At 34.9% G+C, this 21,330-nt stretch overlaps 1 protein-coding gene across 1 annotated transcript; it reads left to right on the forward strand.

Moving 5' to 3' along the window:
- Positions 1-9,666: 9,666 nt before the first annotated feature.
- On the forward strand, positions 9,667-10,332 carry LOC108487805 (uncharacterized). Its single transcript, XM_017792157.1, has one exon. It carries the CDS (start codon positions 9,667-9,669, stop codon positions 10,330-10,332), a length of 666 nt encoding a protein of 221 aa, XP_017647646.1.
- Positions 10,333-21,330: the final 10,998 nt, after the last annotated feature.

A 21,330-nucleotide genomic window follows, 5' to 3' on the forward strand; every position in this document is an offset into this window, starting at 1 on the left:
ATACTAAAAACATCAAAATAAATATTTCCCAACAAATTGAAAATAAATTTTAAAAAATATGCAGACTTAAATAACACTAAGATAGATGCAACTTAACAAGCAAATGCCTCTAAAATAATAATAAAAATTAACAAATGCCTTTAAAATAATAACAAAATGAACAATAAAATAAGTTTTATATAAAATCCAAACAATAAAAATAAAATAGTAGCAACATAATAGTAAAATGGTAGAAAAATAGGGAGAAAAAACAAGAAAATAACATTCAAAAATAAAAAAAAATGTTGATTTTTTTTTAGCTTTAGTGAATTTGGGCCAGCCCGGGCTAAAAATACCTTACTCGAGGCCCGGCCTATTTTTTAAACGGGCCTTATTTTTTTGTTCAAGCCCATTTTTCGGGCCTATATTTTTCCCAAACCCTGCCACATTTAGGGCGGGCCTTCGGGCCGGGTCGGGTAGCCGGCCCATGAACACCTCTAATTTGAATTGAACTTTGTAATATGATTTGTATATGCAGTATGATTTATGTTAAATATTTAATTAGTAATAGTATATATATATATATATACAAATATGACTTATGTTATATATGGTCATGAAATGTTCTGATTGTCCAGTAATGCCTCTTAACCCTAGTCTGACGACGGATAAGGGTTAGGGATGTTACATTTGGTTGGTATCAGAGCTAGGTTTAGTCGGTTCTATGACTAACATAGCGCGTGTGAGTCTAGCTATACATGCCATATTTATAAACTGCGATAATGTGATGATTCTTGACAATTAAAATGTGTTTTTGTATAGTAAATGGATCCCGATCGAGCCATAGCAGATAATGTGGAAAGTAATGCATCCGCTCCTGCTCAAGGGGCAACGCCGACTGATTCTAGGCCGATTACGAGTAGCTACGAGGGAGAGGCTAAGCAAGCCTTCTTCTAGATGATGAATGAGTGGTTCACTCAATATATTAGAACTAATTCGACTGTTCAACAACCTCCACCCCGTCTAATCCTCCTCAGATACCTGTAATACCTGAAGTTATTGATCCGATGAGATTAAATAAATCCCTAGTTGATAAAATTAGAAAACACGGGGCAAAAAAATTAAGAACCACTGTTGATGATGATGCTGAGTGAGCTGAATTCTAGCTTGATAATACTATCTGTGTGTTTGATGAGATATCCTGTACCCTTGACAAGTGCATTAAATGTGTTGTATCCTTACTTCGAGATTCTGCATATCACTAGTGGAATACACTAACTTCGGTGGTTCCAAAAGAACAGGTTACCTGGGAGTTTTTTTAGACTGAATTCCGTAAGAAATACATCAGTCAGAGATTCATTGATAAAAAATGCAAAGAATTCCTCGAGTTGAAACAGGATCGTATTACTGTAACAGAATATGAACAGAAATTTGTGAGACTCAGCAGATTTGCTCAAAAATGTATATTGACCGAAGCAATAATATGCAAAACATTCGAAGATGGGTTGAACGAAGATATTAAGCTGTTGGTTGGGATTCTTGAAATAAAAGAGTTCGTGGTACTAGTAAAGCGATCATGTAAAGCTGAAGAGCTCGAGAAAGAGAAAAGGAAGGTTGACTTTGAAGCTAGAGATTCGTGAAAAAGATCATCGAGTAAGTCATTTCAGTCAACAACAAAGAAATTCCGAGATGACTTTAGCTGTTCAAAGGCTACTACGGGCTATTCTAGACGTGATCGAGACAGACCACCCGTGAGTTCGAGAGGTACCTTAGTAGCTAGTGGTGGTAACAACCGATTGAACCAACCTGAGTGCAAACATTACGGTAAATGATTTCCCGACAACTATAAATTGAATGATCGAGTCTGTTTTAAATGTGGATCGATGGATCACTTCATTCGTGAATGCCCTGAGTTAGTTGAGCAAAACACAGTGCAAAATACGAGACCGAGTAACATGCTAGCTCGACCCGGAAATATGGGTAATGTGAGTGGCAATCAAAGAGGAATTAAAGACACAGCTGTTAGATCGGAGGCTCGTGCACCTGCCAAAGCTTATGCTATTAGTGCTGGCAAAGAGGCTTTATCCCCAGATGTTATTACCAGTACTTTCACTCTCTATGATACTAATGTTATTGCATTGATTGATCCTGGATCGACTCATTCTTATGTATGTGAAATTTTAGTATCCAGTAAGACTTTGCCTGTAGAGTCTACTAAGTTTGTGATTAGAGTATCGAACCCCTTAGACCAGTGTGTTTTGGTTGATAAAGTGTGCAAGAATTGTCCGTTAATGATTTGAGATTCATGTTTTCTGGCTGATTTGATGTTGTTTCCATTCGATGAATTTGATATAATTTTGGGTATGGGTTAGTTAACACTACATGATGCTATTGTAAACTGCAAACAGAAGACTATTGATTTGCGATGTCAAAATAATGAAATAATCCGGATTGATTCTAATGATCTGAATGGTTTACCGGTAGTGATTTCTTCGATGTTAGCTCAAAAATATGTGAGAAAGGGTTGTGAGCTTACTTTCCTATGTACTCGATTCTAAAGTGATTGAAAAGAAGATTGAATCAGTACCCGTAGTGTGCGAATATCCAGATGTGTTTCCTAAAGAATTACCGAGTTTGCCACCGATCCGAGAGGTAGAGTTTGGCATTGAGTTAGTGTAGGGGACGACTCCGATATCGATAGCTCCGTACAGAATGGCACTGACTGAATTAAAATAATTGACTAATAGAGGCTTTACGCGACCGAGTTTTTCTCTCTAGGATGCACCAGTTTTGTTTGTGAAAAATAAAGGCGGAACTATGAGAATGTGTATCGACTATCGATAGCTCAATAAGGTTACTATAAAGAATAAATATCCTTTTCCATGAATTGATGACTTATTGATCAGTTGAAAGGGGCTACAGTGTTTTCAAAGATAGATTTGAGATTAGGTTACTATAAGCTGCGAGTTAAAGAATCCGATATGCCGAAAACTGCTTTCTGAATGAGGTACGGACAATATGAGTTTCTGATTATACCTTCCGGACTTACTAATACACCTGCTGCTTTTATGGATCTAATGAATCGGATCTTTAGACCCTATTTGGATCGATTTTTGGTTGTGTTTATATATGACATTTTGATCTATTCCCGTGATAAATCTAAGCACGCCGAACATCTGAGAATTGTGCTACAGACTTTGCGAGATAAACAATTGTATGCGAAGTTTAGTAAATGTGAGTTCTGGTTGCATGAAGTTGGTTTCTTGGAACATGTTGTATCAGCATTGGCTATTCGGGTTGATCCAAGAAAGATTTCAGTAATACTAGATTGGAAGCCTCCAAGAAATATTTCTGAAGTCCGAAGCTTTCTGGGACTTACTGGTTATTACAGACGGTTTGTAAAAGGTTTCTCTATGATTGCAACTCCGATGATGAGACTACTTTAGAAAGATGTTAAGTTCAAATGGTCAGAAAAGTGTTAGAAAAGTTTTGATTAGTTGAAAGTTTTGTTGACTGAAACTCAGGTGTTAGTTCAGCCAGAATCGGGTAAAGAATTCGTGATCTATAGTGATGCATCTTTGAATGGTTTAGGCTTTGTTTTGATGCAGGAAGGCAAAGTCATAGCTTATGCCTTGAGACAATTAAAGCCGCAAAAAAAAACTATTCGACACATGATCTGGAATTGGTAGCTATTGTGTTTGCGTTGAAGATATGGCGCCACTATCTATTCGATGAGAAATATCACGTTTATTCCGATCACAAAAGCTTAAAATACTTGATGACTCAGAAATATCTTAATCGACGATAACGAAGATGGTTAGAGTTGTTAAAATATTATGAGCTTGTAATTGACTACCATCCGGGAAAAGCCAATGTTGTTGCTGATGCTTTAAGCAGAAAATCTCTGTTTGCTCTTCGTGTGATGAATACGCATATCACTCTATTCGATGACGGTTCGATTAAGTTGAAAGTGAGACTGTTATTTATGCAACAGATTTGCAAAGCTCAGAAAGTTGATAATGAATTGTTAGCAAAACGGGCTTAATGTGATTTGAATACTGATTCAGAATTCTTGGTTGATGCTGAAGGTTGCTTGAGATTAAAAGGCCGAATATGTGTTCCAAGAAATTCAAAGTTGATTCAGATGATTTTAAATCAAGCTCATAGCAGTCGGTTATCTATTCATCCGAGTAGTAATAAAATATATAATGATCTGAAGCAGCTTTATTGGTGGCATGGTATGAAACGAGATATCTCGAAATTTGTTTCAAAATGCTTAATTTGTCAGCAAGTTAAAGCTGAGAATCGGGTTCCGTCTGGGTTACTTTAGCCGAATTTGATTCCCGAGTGGAAATGGGACAGAATCACGATAGATTTTGTATCGGGTTTGCCTCTGTCACTGTGTAAGAAAGTAATAGCCTGATTTTGGGCCTAGCCGAAACAATGGTTTTGGAACCACTAACCTGAGGTTAGATAAATTATTTTTAATATTATTTTATGTGTGATGGCATGTTTAAAAAGATGCAGGAAAATTTTGATGAATTAATTTTAGCGGTTGTGAACTTAATCGCGAAAAAACATTAAATCGCATAAAGTTCAAAAGTTTTAATTTGATAGCTAAGGGAGTTAAAGTGCCATGAACCATAAATTTGAGGTCTTTAAAGTGAAATTAGGCCCTAAAATAGTGCTTGGTCGGCTATGAGACAAGGATTTTAACTTAGTCAAATGTTAGGTGAAGTTGGTGACTTATTTAACTAAAAAGAAAATAAAATAAACATAGGATGATATCATCACTTTTCCCATCTTCTTCTTGACCGAAAATATCAACCATAGGAGGGTTTTGAAGCTTGAAAATTTCACCCACTTAATCTCTCTACAAGTAAGTGATCTTGATGGTTTTTCTTGATGATTTTTGTACTTTTAGAACACTTGTAACATGAGCTTTCAAATGAGAGGACTATTTTGCAAAATGGTTGTAAGTCTAGGGTTTTACCATGAGTGTGTTCATGTTGTTTTCTGAAATTTTATGGAAGAAAATGAGTTATGGTAGTGTAATAAACAACTTTTGTGAAGTAGTTTCCATGAAAACCCTAACTAATGACCATTTTGCATAAGTGTAAAATAGGTGATAACTGTGTGAAATAATGAGAATTGTAGGCTTCTTTTAGTATAAAAATTGATCGGCTAGGCTTGGTTAGTGAGAAAACGTGATAAAAATTGATTTTCGGACCTAGGGGTAAAATGGTTATTTTGTGAAAGTCTAGGGGCAAAACGGTCATTTTGCCCAATTATGAATTTTCAAGTGTCTAGAGTAATTTACTAATGGGATAAATGAATTTCTATCATTTTAGATCAAGAATTACAAAATCCAGACCTAGACCAGCGAAAAGCGAAACAAGTGGACTAAGTAGAGCTAGTCGTCTACATTTGTAATCCGAGGTAAGTTGTATGTAAATAATACAACTACATTGTTATTATATGTGTTTGAATTGATATAGCATAAAATGCTTGTTTGTGGAAATAATTATGTATGGTGAATATTGATTTAGTAGAACTCCCGTTTGAAACTTAAGAAATAAATCGGATATTTATGCCATGACATTTGGGTTAATTGTGTGCTAGTGTAAGACATGTCTAGGACATGAATCGGCCACATTATCAAAGCCAGTGTAAGACCATGTCTGGGACATGGCATCGGCATTGAGACGAGAGCTAGTGTAAGACATGTTTGGGACATGCATTGGCCTCGAGATGTAAGCCAGTGTAAGACATGCCTGGGACATGCATCGGCTACAAGATGTGTCAGTGTAAGACCATGTCTGGGACATGGCTTCAGCATGGATATGTGAGAGTCAATGTAAAACCATGTCTGGGACATAGAATCGACTTAATGGATGAACCAGTGTAAGACCATGTCTGGGACATAGCATTGGCATTATACCCTGTGTCTGAGACTTAGTGAATACCCGATAGTATTTCAAATTGTTCAACGGCGAGAGTTACAGTTTAAGTTAAACGAGAAAAGTATAACCATGTTGCGAGTGGTACAGGTACCTATTTGAAATGTAGGAGATGTGAGCTTAGTATATGCTATGTGAATTATTAGATAGGGGCGAGTAAGTTGTGCTTATGCCTACTTTTGTTTTATGAGTTCTTTCCATTTTCTTATAGTGCCGCCTAATTAGCTCGTGGATCAACAAACGTCGGAGGCATCGATCACACTATCATTTGAAACACTTGGTATAATTAGCTCTTAAATTTTGATTATGGCATGTATAGGACTCTTTGATTTTGTTTTAGTGTCACATTGTGTTGGGGTCAAATGTGTTGGTTTGCTTCAATATTTGACTCATTTTGTATAAGGCCATGAAAAATGGATAACATTGAAAGTTATTATATGAATGCAAAGTAGTCTTTCATGAATGTGAAATTGTTGGTATTAGTCTTTCATGAATGTGAAATTGTTGGTATGCTTGAGTACATGAACTGTATTTAGGCCTTAGCTATATTGTTTGGTTGTGAAATCATATTAATTTAGACTTTGGTGTGTTGGTTGGTGTTAAATTGTGTCTCAGGGTGGCAAAGGCTTGGTAGATAGCCTTATATTGTCTACACGGGTAGACACACGGCCAGCCCCATGGGCATGTTGTCTAGCCGTATGTCCTCTACACGTAAAAATTACAAGTCAATATGCATGGTAGTAAACACACGGGCAGAGACACGGCCATGTGCCTCAGCTGTGTAGAGGATACGGCCTCTAGCCACGGGCATGTGCCTTAGCTGTGTGCCCCTTACTGGATACTGACGTCAAAAACAGAATGTTAAGGTTTTTAGACACGGGCTAGGACACGGGCGTGTCATGGCCATGTGAAGGACACGGGCCATAGACACGGGCATGTGTCAGGCGTGTGAAAACCCTTGTAGGTTCAAATCTGGAATTAAATTCACATGGGTATGGGACACGGGCGTGTCCCTAGATGCTTAGGCTGTGTGTGTCACACGGGCCATCAGCATGGCCATGTCATAAAGACCACACGGGCGTGTTACCCTTCCACACGAGCGTGTGCCTTGTTTTCAAGGGTTAATTTTCTAAAGTTGGTTAAGGACCCGAATTGGTCCCGAATGGTTTCGAATGGACGTCTGAGGCCTCTAGGCCCATGTTAAGGAGTTTAAACAAAGTTTGAAAAAGTTTTAAGTTTGATCAAGTCTTAATGATTTGAAAACGTTGGAATGCATGTGTTTAAGTGAGGTAACATCTTGTATCCTGTCTCGGTGTAGGACTCGGGTGTAGGGTGTTACAAAGAAAGATGCAATCTGGGTTGTTATTGTTAGATAAACTAAATAGGCTCATTTCATTTTGATTCACACAGATTATTCGCTTGATAAGCTTGTTGAGTTGTACATTTCTCAGATTGTGAGATTTAACGGAGTACCTATTTCTATTGTTTCTGATAGAGATCCGAGGTTTACATCGCGATTTTGGAAGAAACTGCAAGGTGCATTAGGTATGATGCTACACTTTAGTACTGCTTTCCATCCGCATACAGATGGTCAATCCGAGCGGATTATTCAGATACTCGAGGATATGTTGAGATGTTGTATTCTTGAGTTTGAAGGTACATAGGAATGATACTTGCCACTAATTGAATTTGTGTATAATAATAGCTTTTAATCGAGTATCAAAATGACACCTTACGAGGCTTTGTACGGTCGCAAATGTTGAACACCTTTATATTGGATTGAGCTCAGTGAGAATAAGATACATGGGGTAGATTTGATCAAAGAGACTGAACAAAAAGTAAAAGTGATCGTGAAAGTCTAAAAACAGTGTCAGATCGTCAGAAATCGTACGCAGACTTGAAACAGAAAGATATTGAGTTTCAGATCAGGGATAAAGTGTTTTTGAAAGTATCTCCACGGAAGAAAATACTCTGATTCGGTCATAAAGGAAAATTAAGTCTGAGATTTATTGGGTCGTATGATATTATTGAGCGTATCAGGCCGGTTGCTTACAGATTGTTGTTGCCACCTAAATTAGAAAAGGTTCATAACGTATTTCACGTATCGGTGCTTCGGCGATACTGATCTGATCCCTCGCATGTGATTGCTTCGTCTGAGATTGAGATTCGATCAGATATGACATACGAAGAAAAACCGATCCGAATTTTAGATCACGAATTTAAAGAATTAAGAAATAAGAAAATATCTTTAGTGAAAGTCTTATAGAATCGACACGGAGGTTGAAGAAGCTACGTGGGAGTCTGAGGATGCTATAAGAGAACGTTACCCAAACTTATTCGCTGGTAAGATTTTCAGGGACGAAAATCCCTAAGGGCGGGAGAGTTGTAATAGCCCAGTTTAGACCCTATTCGGAATAGTAATTTCAGGACAATAAATCTGAGTCAGAAAAATATTTTAATATTATTTTTTGTGTCTACAGCATGTTAATTTATATGTGTGAAATTTTCGTGATTTAATTTTATCGCTTGAGTGTTCGATTTAATAAAAGGACTTAATCGCGTAAAATGTAAAATTGGCTAGCTATTTGTTGAAGTGTTAAGTTGCTATGTTCTTTATAATGTGGGGTCCTTATGTTGATAATTAACCATTGGAAATATACATGGACAGTAATGGGCTTATATTAATAGGTTTTATCATTATATTAATAAGGTTAAATTTGTAAATTTTAATATTATGTAATAAAACAATAAACAAAACGAATGGCCATGCATTTTCATTCCTCTTTGGCTGAAAGTACAAAGGAAAAAGAAAGAAAAGAGAAAGTTAAGCTTGGCCCTTGTGTTCTTCAATTTAGGTATGTGTTTAGCTCAGTTTTTGATAATTTTTATGTTTTTGAGATGGTTGCTTCGAATACTAGCTAGCCCATGCTTGAATTTTTGAACTTGATGATGTATTCATGAATTGCCATTGATGATATAGCTTGTGGTTTTTGTTGTTTGATGATGGAAAATAAAAATATGTTGTTAGATTAATATGTTTAATTAAGTGATTTTTTGGTAAAAATGTCTATTTAGGATTAAATTGTAAATTTTGTGAATTGAGGGGTCAAAATGTGAAATAAATGAAAGAAATGCTATGAACCTTAGTAAAATTTGGCTATACTAGAGTTTAGTGAAATTATGTGTATTTTGTGTTTTGTGAAATAGGGAATAAATTGTGAAAAATGTGAAATGTTAGGGCCTAAAGTGCAAATTGCCCTTTTATGTGTTTTTGGGTGAATTTTGAGTACATGTGTGATTATGTTAGAATCCCTGAGATTAAAGATAGAATACTTACCTTAGTCCTAGGAATTACCTTGTATAGTAGGATCTAATATTAATCTCTAATTCTTAGGAAATTACTGATTTCTAGGGATTGATTCATTTTCTGTACTTAGTTCTACCTATAAAAATCTATAACCTAATTAACATAAAATATAATCTTCTCTCTAAAGTTTGTTCATGGTATCGGAGCCACTGGAATTTTTTTGATTTTGACTTCTCTAATCTCTCGTTCCAAACATCCCCTCTCTTCAATCTCTCTTGTCTCTTATTTTATTCCTTCCCATGAGTGACACTATCGAAACTACATCTGAGATTGAAACCTCACAAATGATTCCAAACACCAATCAAGGAACTCCTCAAAGGGACCTTAATTCCTCTCTTATAATCACTAACCATCGGCTAGATGGGAAAAATTTCCTACAGTGGTCCCAATCGATATTATGGTGATCCGTGGTCGTGGGAAACTAGGTATATTAATGGAGACTTCCCACGACCAGCCACAACAGACCCAACTTATGGCACCTTGGAACTCAACAACTCGATTGTAATGGCTTGGTTAATCAATTCAATGGAAGGCCATATTAGTCGTACCTACCTCTTCTTCAAAACTGCAAAAGATATGTGGGATGCAATCAAAGAAAATTACTCAGATCTTGGAAATGCCTCCCAAGTATTTGAGATCAAACTGAAATTGAAGGATATCCAACAAGGAACACTTGAAGTAACTCAATACTACAATAACCTAAAAATTTTGTGGCAGGAACTAGACATGTACTATGAGGCAGACTGGGGAAAAGGCAAGGAACACACCAAGTTTATGGCTCACCTCAACAAGGAACGTCTCTATGAGTTTCTGGTAGGACTGAATCGAGAACTTGATGAGGTTCGTGATCAAATTCTGGGCAGAACCTCTCTACCAACCATTGGCGAAGCATTTGCAGAAGTTAGAAGAGAAGAAAAGCGTCAACTTGTCATGTTAGGGGATTTAAAAGAATCTAAACCTGTGACAACTGCTGGTCACCGTCCCATTGAAAACTCGGCCTTTATCTCCAGAGGCCCACAACCATAAAAGCCACGTGCTGGAAATGATTCAGGCTCAACCAGGCTATGGTACAGCCATTGTAACCGTGTAGGACATACAAAGGAAAAATGCTTCAAACTACATGGCTATCCAGGAAAAAATCAGAAGGACAATAAGGCTGCACTTGTATCCTCTAACACCTCCACTACTACAGATGAAACTTTTGATGTTCGTCTAACCAAAAATCAACTTTAGGCTCTCCCTAAGATACTAGGCACTACCACTACTCAAGGATCCTTAGCCACTCAAGTTACTGCCCTCAACAGTACTTTTGAACATAATAATAAATCTTCTTGGATACTCGATTTGGGTGCCTCCGATCATATGACAGGTAACTCCACCTTGTTTCACACCTATACACCCTGTCATAATCAGTCCCAAATCTGTATTGCTGATGGCTCTTACTCACCTGTGGCTGGTGTTGGAAAAATACAATTAACAAAGGATTTTTCTCTTGATGAAGTGGTACATGTTCCAAACCTATCCTGCAATTTACTTTCAATCAGTAAACTAACTAAGGATAAAAGTGTCCTTCCTGAATTTTCTACAACTGGTTGTGTGGTACAAGAACAGAAATCAGGGAGGATGATTGGCACTGCTAAAGTTGATGATGGTCTCTATATTTGGAATAAAGATAGTGGACAAGAAAGGTTGGCTCTATCTATCTCCAAGGAAGATACAATTATGTTATGGCACCGTAGACTAGGACATTCGAACTTCTTGTACTTGAAGAAACAGCTTCCACTGTTATTTAGAAATAAAAATGTTGATTCCTTGAAATGCGAAATCTGCCAATTATCCAAACACACCCGTGAACCATACCCATTGAAACCCTATAACCAGTCCCAACCATTCTCTTTAATTCATAGTGACTTATGGGGAGCCAGTCGAGTGAAAAATATTACAGGGTCTAGGTGGTTCTTAACTTTCATTGATGACCACACTAGGATTTGTTGGGTTTACCTTCTCAAAGAAAAATCAGAAACACTTAAAGTTTTCCAAAACTTTCATTCAATGATTCAAACCCAGTTTAACTCTACCATACATACTCTCTGTACTAAGAATGGGAGAGAATATTTTAATTCTGTCCTGAGTCATTATCTTGCTGACCAAGGCATCATACACCAAAGTTCTTGTCCTAACACCTCTCAACAAAATGGGATTTTCGAGAGAAAAAATTGTCATATCCTTGCTGTCGCTCGTGCACTAATGTTCACCATGGGGGTCCCAAAATACCTGTAGAGAGAAGTTGTCCTAACAGCCTGCTATCTCATAAACTGACTACCATCAAAGGTTCTAAATTTTCAAACACCTATAAATATCCTTCAAAACAATTTTCCCTTATTTCGCGTTCCCAATCTTCCACCCAAAATCTTCGGTTGCAAAGCTTTTGTCCATAATCACCAACCAAATCAATCCAAACTTGATCCTCGAGCCCATACTTGTGCTTTCATTGGATATTCTCCAACACAAAAAGGCTATAAGTGTTATTCACCTACCTTTTGTCGACTATTTATCTCTCGGGATGTCACCTTTTTTTAGAATGAACCATACTTTACTGCAGCTCATCTTTAGGGGGAGACTCTCAATGAAGATGAGACGCTTAACACCCTCCTCATTATACCTCCTAATCCTACCACCATTACCAAGCCTACGAATTAGAGTGTTATTGTAGTTCCAGATTTAGACAGTGATTCCCCTGTGCAGTAAGAAATAGAAATAGGGCAGCCACCTGATCTAGAGAGGCAGTAAGAATAGGCTCCAGAACTATGAATTTATTCTTGACGACAGCGTCCTCCTGAAGCTGAGATGGCAATGCCAAGTTCATCTTCAAATGAGGACTGTTCTGAAACAGAAGTCTCACCTCTATCGCCATCTATCTACCTTCCAATTGCTGTTCGAAAGGGCACAAGAAGCTGCATTCAACACCCTATTTCCCGGTTTGTGTCCTATGGAAACTTATCTAAGTCTTATAGAGCTTTTGTATCTAATGTTGATTCTGTAGAAACACCAAAAATATATAGAAGAGGCTCTTGAATCTGCTGAGTGGAGGAAAGCTACGATAGAAGAAATGAGGGCTCTCAAGGCAAATGGAACTTGGGAAGTCTTAGATCTACCTAGTGGGAAGAAGACTGTAGGATGCAAATGGATCTTCGCCACAAATTTTAAACCTGATGGTGCCATTGATCGACACAAAGCTCGGCTCGTTGCTAAGGGTTTCACCCAAACCTATGGCCTAGACTACAACAAGATGTTCGCACCGGTTGCCAAACTAAACACCATTCGAGTTCTTCTATCCCTAGCTGTCAACATCGACTGGTCTTTGACTCAATTGGATGTAAAAAATGCATTCCTCAATCGAGAGTTAAATGAGGAAGCGTACATGGATTTCCCACCCAGATTTGAAGAAAGCAAGGGCCAAGTATGCAAGTTGAAGAAATCCTTATATGGGCTGAAACAGTCTCCAAGGGCGTGGTTCAGTCGATTTGCCAAGGCTATGATCAGTAAGAGCTACACCCAGGGGCAGGTAGATCATACCATGTTTTACAAGCATTCGAAAAGTGGGAAATGCTGAATCCTTATTGTTTATGTGGATGATATAATATTAACTGGGGATGATTCAAGTGAAATTAAAAGTCTAAAAGAATTTCTTAGTACTGAATTTGAACTTAAGGATTTAGGGAACCTTAAGTACTTCCTTGGAATGGCAGTAGCAAGGTCTAAAACAAGGATTTCCATCTCTCAAAGAAAGTATATCCTTGATCTATTATCTGAGGTTGGGATGTTGGGGTGTAAACCAGCCGAAACTCCTATGGAATTCAATCTTAAATTGGGAACTGATAAAGATGGAGAAGAAGTCGACAAGGGGAGATATCAACGACTGGTAGGAAAATGTATCTACCTATCTCACACCCGTCCAGACATAGCCTTTGGTATGAGTGTTATCAGCCAATATATGCATGCTCCAAGAGAGAAGCAGTTAGAAGCTACTTACAGAATTTTAAGATATCTGAAGGGGACCCTGGTAAAGGCCTACACTTCAAGAAAACTACCAGCCGAAGTGTGGAAATTTACACTAATGCAGACTGGGCAGGGTCTGTCAATGACAGACGTTCTACAAGTGGTTATTGTAGCTATGTGTGGGATAATCTTGTGACATGGAGAAGTAAAAAATAGCCTGTTGTAGCACACAGTAGTGCAGAGGCAGAGTATGGAGCACTATCCCTATAATACCCCCTACCCGTATTCATTGCCGGAATAGGGTACGAGGTATTACCGGAGTTTACGAATTAATTTTTTTAACTCAATATAACCCCTTTATAGATATCTAACATTCTCCGCAATTTTAAACAAAAAACAATCCACATCAACCAATCCAATTCAACATATTTTCAAGGTAGATTAACGCATATAGATTCATGCATATTTATAATATAACATCATCACATACCAAACCCAGGTTTGTTAACCATACCAATGACTAACTTTACATTCATTTCACGTTAACATTTACTTTATTAGCTTATATATGCCATTGATTTCCAAAATAAAGTTTCTTGATATACCGAAATCTTGAAGTTGATAGTGTGATGTGTCTCCGACCAAATCTGACCTTTGAGCTCTTAACACTACAAAACAGGGAAAAAGGAAATAGGGTAAGCACTTTGTGCTTAGTAAGCTCATGTAACAAGAATTAGACTTACCTAATATTTTCAAAACAATGTAATAAACATTCAAATATCCATTCAATGCATTATTACCCTAACATGCACAAACTCAACATTCAAGTTAGTACAATAACTTCCATGTGTCAATAATATATATACCATGATTGATAAACTCATCAATACCGTGATTTCCATTCCCTTATATTTTTTTTTCATATTTATCCCGTTGAATTTCTTAGAATTTTTGATGGATTTCCAGAGGTACACTTTTAGTGTACATTTCTGGGTTCGTCAATTCATATTCATGTACGCACATTTCCATTTTAGAGAGCACACTCCCGCGAACCTCATCCTTACAGTGGGATTACCAGTTCAAGCTAAATCCCCTGTAATATAAATTCATAAAGTATTGTCAGGATTACTGTCGGGCTAAATCTCGCAACGACAATTACTCTAATGAGCTTGATCGAATTACAGTCCAGGCTAAATTCAAATCCTAATTCGGATTACCGTCGGGCTAAATCCATTTTACACATATTCTTTGGAGGGCTATATCAGATAGGATCACCCGTCCTGCTAGATCCTTTTCTTGTCAATTCCTTTTCGAGATCCATCAATTTTCCTTTCATTCAACCGGATGTCTTCCCTTTTATCAAATATATCAATGTTTCATCAATTTACATACAATGAATATTAAAATCATATTCATATCAATAACATACATTTCTAGCATTTAAGAATATAATTCAAGTTACACGAACTTACCTCGATACTTGTTCGTATACACAAATCTACTGATCCTGAACTTTTTCTTTTTCTCGATATAGCTTCGTATTTGAATTTTCTGGATCTAAATAAATAAATTTAATTATCAATTTAATACATTTCATGTTCATATACAACATTCTATATAATTCAACTATTATTTATAGTTCATTCAAAGCTGTCTACTTGAGTCATAGTCACTAAATTATTTTTATCTTCAGATACAAAACTCAAAATTAGGATCTGCTAATTTTCCCTGAAAATAGACTCACATATCTTCTTACCATAAAATTTTCAAAATTTTTGGTTTAGCAAATAAGTACAGTTTATTCTTTAAAGTCACCCCTGTTTTGCTGTCTGATAGTTCTGATCCTTCTTCACTAAAAATTAATTATCTCTTCATACAGGATTCAAATGATGTTATAGTTTATTTCTCTTGAAAATAGACTCATTCATGATTCTACACGTATAAATTTAAGCTCTAATTATTTTTATTAAATTTTTTATTATTTTTCAAAGTCAGAACAGGGGAACCCGAATTCATTCTGATCTTGTCTCACAAAATTCATTATATCTCATGATTTACAAATCTATTACTTACACCGTTTCTTTTATAAGAAACTAGACTCAATAATATTTAATTTCATATTTTTTTCATATTCTAATTTCATTTCTAAAATTTATAGTGATTTTTCAAAGTTAGTCTACTGCTGCTGTCCAAACTTGTTTTAGTGCAAGCTTTTATTACCATTTTTCTCCTAAACTTTTAATAATTAACAACTTCATCCCTACTCAATTAGCCTCTCAATTGAGCTGATTTTTCTCAATTAACACTTTATTCTATCACCTTAAACTAGTTTACAACCTTTGGAAATCATAATTTTAGCACTAGACTTTAATTCCAAACATTTTCACAATTAGGTCCTAAAAATCAATTTCTATTGAAATTACCTAATAAAATCATCTCATAAACAAATTAAAGCTTAAATTTCATTCTATTTCATCATAAAGTTACAGAACTCAACCATGGTGACTTTCAATTTCATCCATGAAATCAAAAACTAATGAATTTAATAGTAGGACCTAGTTGTAAAAGCCTTAAAAACACAAAAAAATAAGAAAAAAGCAAGGATTAACTCACTTGGTGCAAAAATTATGGAATACCAGCTTAAAGAACCCCTCCTATGGCGTTTTGGCTGATGAGAATGAAGAAAAATGAAGAGAAATCTAGATATTTCCTATTTAGTCCTATCTTTATTTAGTTAATTGTGCAATATTCCAAATTTTCCCTTAAATCATCAATTTTCCTACTGATTTCATGCCCTTTCCGTCCAGCCCAAATAAATTTTGGGTCTTTAAATCCTTTCTCATTAGACACTTAAGCTATTTAATCATTCTAGCAACTTTTACACCTTTTCCAATTTAGTCCTTTTCATTTAATTACCTACCCAAACGTTAAAATTTTCTAACGAAATTTTAATACCACATCAATAACATTTTATAAATATTTATAAAAATATTTCCTACTCATTTTTACGAGATCAAGTCTCGATACTTTGTTTTTACCCAATTCCTTCAATAGTTCCTTTTTTTCTAACTACCCACTAAATCGGTAAAAAATTTTTATCGATATTTTCATACAATTTTCCTATTATATAAATATTCATGAAAATTTATTAAAATAAATTTCTCTTTAAATCAAATTTGTGGTTACGAAACCACTGTTCCGATAACCTTGAATTTAGGCCATTACAATCCCATGGCATATGCGAAGGAATCTAGATACAACGACTAATGGAAGAACCAAAAGTGTTCTACACTAGACCTGTAAAGATGTATTGTGACAACCAAGCAACTATCAGCATAGCTCATAACCCTGTTCACCATGATCACACCAAGCATGTAGAGATAGATCGCCACTTCATCAAGGAAAAAATTGACTCAGGAGAAGTGTGCATCACCTACCTAGCAACCAGGCAACAAGTTGCAGACATGCTAACTAAAAGCTTGAACAGGAACATGTTCAAGGAACTCATTAGCAAGATGGGTTTGATAAATATCTACACTCCAGCATGAGGGGGAGTGTTAGAATCCCTAAGATTAAGGACAGAATACTTGCCTTAGTCCTAGGAATTACCTTGTATAGTAGGATCTAATATTAATCTCTAATTCTTAGGAAATTACTGATTTTTAGGGATTGATTCCTTATCTGTACTTAGTTCTACCTATAAAAATCTGTAACCTAATTAAAATAAAATATAATCTTCTCTCTAAAGTTTGTTCAAAGTTTAATTTATATTAATTTAGATCAAGAAAAGAGGAAATCAGAATTGGACTAGGGGAAATCTAAAGTTGTCCAATAGTCGTCCTGGTTCGTTCTTCTTTGTCCAAGGTAAGTTCATAAGTGAATAAATAAGGTTAAATTGAATGTATTTATTTTATACATAGCCAAATTAAATTGTATAAATGTGCAACTACCTAGCCGAATTGTATTTAGCATGGAATGATTTGTTACGAGCATTAAAATAATTGAGTTATGATGTCCAAAAGCCCTGTACGAACCTTAGGAATAGTTAGGATACATATGTCATGACATAGGATTTTGATATGTGATTTAGTGTAAGACCACGTCTGGGACGTTGGCATCGATTTGAGATTTACGTGTAAGACCTTGTTTGGGATAGTGGCATCAATATGCGATTACATGTAAGACCACGTCTGGGACGTTGGCATTGTACGAGTTTTTTTCGACTATCCAAGTATCCTTATTAATTTCGAATGGTTCATCGAGCAATATCGAGTTAAGACCGAATATGAAAATGAGCTAAATGGCTCAGGTACGTACGAAGTCATTGACTATGAAATTTGCCTAATAAAAGAGTGAATTATATATGTTAATGTAATTGTTCATATTCAGTCAAATGACATTACAATGTTAATGTTCAAGTGATGGTATATGAATTTGTAACATGATAAATTTATATGTGGTTAAGGTTTTCTTCATTCGGTCTGGTTTAATTGAATTATGTATGTCATTAAAATGACTTATGTGCTTATCGTGTGTTCGTTCAATGTTTTATAGATTTTTTGAAGCTAATTGCAAGCTCGGGGATCGTCAAGGAAATTCATCACACTATCGATCGCTATTTCGGTATTTTATAAGTTTGAACTTTGAACCTATGGCATGTATAGGCTAGATAACATATTTAATCTTGGAGTATGTATATATATTTAGCCATGCGAAAATGGCTTGATCATAATGTTAATGTCTATATGTATTGTTTGTGACTTAAACTTATTTTGGAGGTAAGTTTCATGGTTAATATGCTTGGAGTGGTTGGTTTATGTTTCGGAAAAGGTGATTAAATCATATAGTTAATTGTTTAGTTATATGTAAATTTTGAATTGATGGTATTCAATATGTGTGGACTATGTTATGCTATGGGTATTTGACTATTAAATATGGTTTTTTTTTTTTTGAGTTGGTTTGTAATGGTAAAATTTCATTGATAAATTGATTTGGAAATAGTGGATAATTTGCACATGAGTATTCAGCTATGGCTTTAGATTCATGTTGATGAGTATGTAATATTGGTAATTGGGTATGTATGTATATATATTTATGTGATGTTGCCGTATGCATTGGTCATTTTTGTATTGAGTTGAAATGGAAATTTTAGCTTAATTTGAAGAGTAAGAACTTGTATCATTTTTGTGGTTATATTTGATTGCCGAATAGATGAGATGAGATTTGATTTTGTGTATGTATTCTAGGCATGATAAGTAGCATGTGGTTTAGGTGAAATTCAACTTGTTATATGTGCTCAAAATGTTTTGAAATGATATGGTAAATTTTGCTATGGAAATTAAGCCATGTAAATTGGATGACTTGGTTATAGGTAAGCATGAATAAAAGTATGGAGTAATATGTATGATTTTAGTTATAAAATAAAGGTAATATTATATCCTTGGATGTATTAATGTATGCGCATATAATTTGTAATGTGTAAGTTATTAAGTTAAATATGTTAGGTTCAGCAATCGAGTTTGGATTTGGATATTGATACCATGGTTAAATGTGCATATGGCTAATATGTTTAAAAAATAAAATCAAAATTGACCATCTTATGAAGTTGTTTTTGTCGATTATAATATGATCAAAAGCTTTGAGTTATGATTCATTTGGTATAAAATGTGCATGAATGATTTATGAAGTAAAATAATTGTTTTTATTAGGTGATCGAATATTATTAACATGACGAGTACATGATTTGAATGATGTATTATTAAAGCAATTATGATATGATTTTGGGACATGTTTATTGACTTGTAATTATGATATATGTTTGATATGGGTTCAATTGAACTTTGTGATATGATTTGTATGTGCAATATGATTTGTGTTAAATATTTAATTAGTAATAATATATATATACGAATATGACTTCTGTTTTATATGGTCATGAAATGTTCTGATTGTTCGGTATTGCCTCTTAACACTAATCTAGCGACGGATATGGGTTAGGGATGTTACAAAAGTCTCATCATTTGCATGAGAGACACGTCGAGCATTATTTGCACGAATATGAGGCTTATCAACGTTATCTCCTCAATTACAATTTCGATATTCAATTTTGGTACTTAGATGTTCCAATTTTTTGTTGATTGTGTCAAGAATAGTGTAACATTTCTTATCTTGAACACTTCGAACCTCTTGACCCCTTTGCAACTTCCTAGTCATAATATCGCGATTCATTATGAAAACCTGAAAAGAACACAACACTCAAAAAATTAAAAATTAAGCAAACTTCACATTATGCACTCAAAAATAAAAATCAAATTCTTAATGAGGTAAGAATTAATCTTGTGAGTTTTTTTAAAATGTTTATATCAATTAATTAGAATGTATTAAAATCAAACTAACAAAGTAAACCTAGTAGCACTAGGAGTCCAAAATCAGCTAAACACCAAATAATTATGTCGCCTGGAGGAAGGAATGTGCGACGTGCTTTAACCTACTAACACAAGAAATAATGAAGTGTTAGAATCCTTTAAAAAACAATAAAAGAAAGAACAAATGAAAACCTAAGGCTAAGAGTCAATGAAAATTGCTGAAACCCGAAAACCCGAAAAATTGCGAAGCAACTTGACAAACTTCATTCGAGGTGTTCCCAATTTCAAAAAATCACAAAATTTAAATTGGACCCCCTCAAATAATTTATATTTGATCTAGAAATTTTCAACACTAAATTAACCCATATAATATTTTTAAATTTTTTTCTTTGTTTATCGTATTTTTCTATTTTTGCACTTTTGCGATCACTTTTTTCGTGGGAAATATTTTTTTATATTCTAAAATAATGTCAAGAAACAATATGTAAAATTCAATATTGTTTGAAAAAAAATCAATATCGTTTGAAAAACGTTTACCCATTGAAAAATAATTTTTCCGAAAACTTTCTGGACAAAAAAAATTATTTTGAGGCTGTTTCTTGGAAATAAGTTTATAAGAACAAAAAGAACACCTAAAATGCTCAAATCTGATACCAAATTATAAGGAATGAGTTGGGTGAATACGAAAGCAGATCGTAAAGTTTGTTCAAGTCGCGGATTTGACTTAAGGCTCTGGACGTTCGGAAAGAAACTTGGATTTTAAAATAACCTGAAACGTAAATGAACCCAAGTTAGAAAAAACTTGAAGGAAAACAATTGAAATAAAAAAACTAATAAGTAAAATAGAACAATAAAGAAGAAAATAAGGAAGATAGGTGAAAAAAATAAATGTGGCGTATAGAAGTCTTAAGAACCTTTGGAAACAAGAAGCCTTGGAAATAAGAAGAATCCACAACTCCCTTCAAGAGGTTATAATTTCCCCTCTAAGAAAGAAAATTTTGCAAGAAAAAGTTTGAAGATGATCTCCACAATCTGAAAAGATTGTTAAAACTTTTCTAAAAGAAACTCAAGAGGAATTCCTGAAAAGAAAACTCGAAGAGAATTTATTGACTCAAAAGAAAAGTTTAATAATGAATTGAATGATTTGTGTATAATGCCTATATATAGGTTAACTAAATAAATCTAAATAAAACTTATAAGTATACTAGAGTTCTAATTAATATAAACAAGAAGTAGTTTTAAACTAAACTCTCTTGTTGGCATAAAACTCTTAAATAACATAACTACTTAATAATTATTAAAAATTTAGAATAATAAAATAATAAGAACTGATAAATATAATATTGAGCTCATATATAATAAAAATTAAGTCTAAAACTCGAACCCAGTATGATTTGAACTCGAATTAAAAGCCCAAAACTCGTAATCCCCATCATAATCCCGTCCAGAAATTCTACTTGCACAGTTTTCACTAAAACTGTCATAACTTGAGCTTCTGAACTTAAAATTGAGTAATTCAAATTGCATTTCGAAGCTAAGAGACAGATCTTCAAATGCCATGAGATATCTAAACCTAGAAATGCTTGGTTCCCATCCAAAAAGTCATCTCAAGTTTGCTAATTTCCTAAACTTGAAAATTGGCAGGTTTGGTGAATGGAAT

The sequence above is a fragment of the Gossypium arboreum genome, chromosome 5 (assembly GCF_025698485.1).
Source record: "Gossypium arboreum isolate Shixiya-1 chromosome 5, ASM2569848v2, whole genome shotgun sequence".
NCBI lineage: Eukaryota > Viridiplantae > Streptophyta > Magnoliopsida > Malvales > Malvaceae > Gossypium > Gossypium arboreum.

Excerpts from the sequence above, each read along its gene's own strand:
- LOC108487805 (XM_017792157.1), top strand. The coding sequence starts at position 9,667 with ATGGGAAAAATTTCCTACAGTGGTCCCAATCGATATTATGGTGATCCG.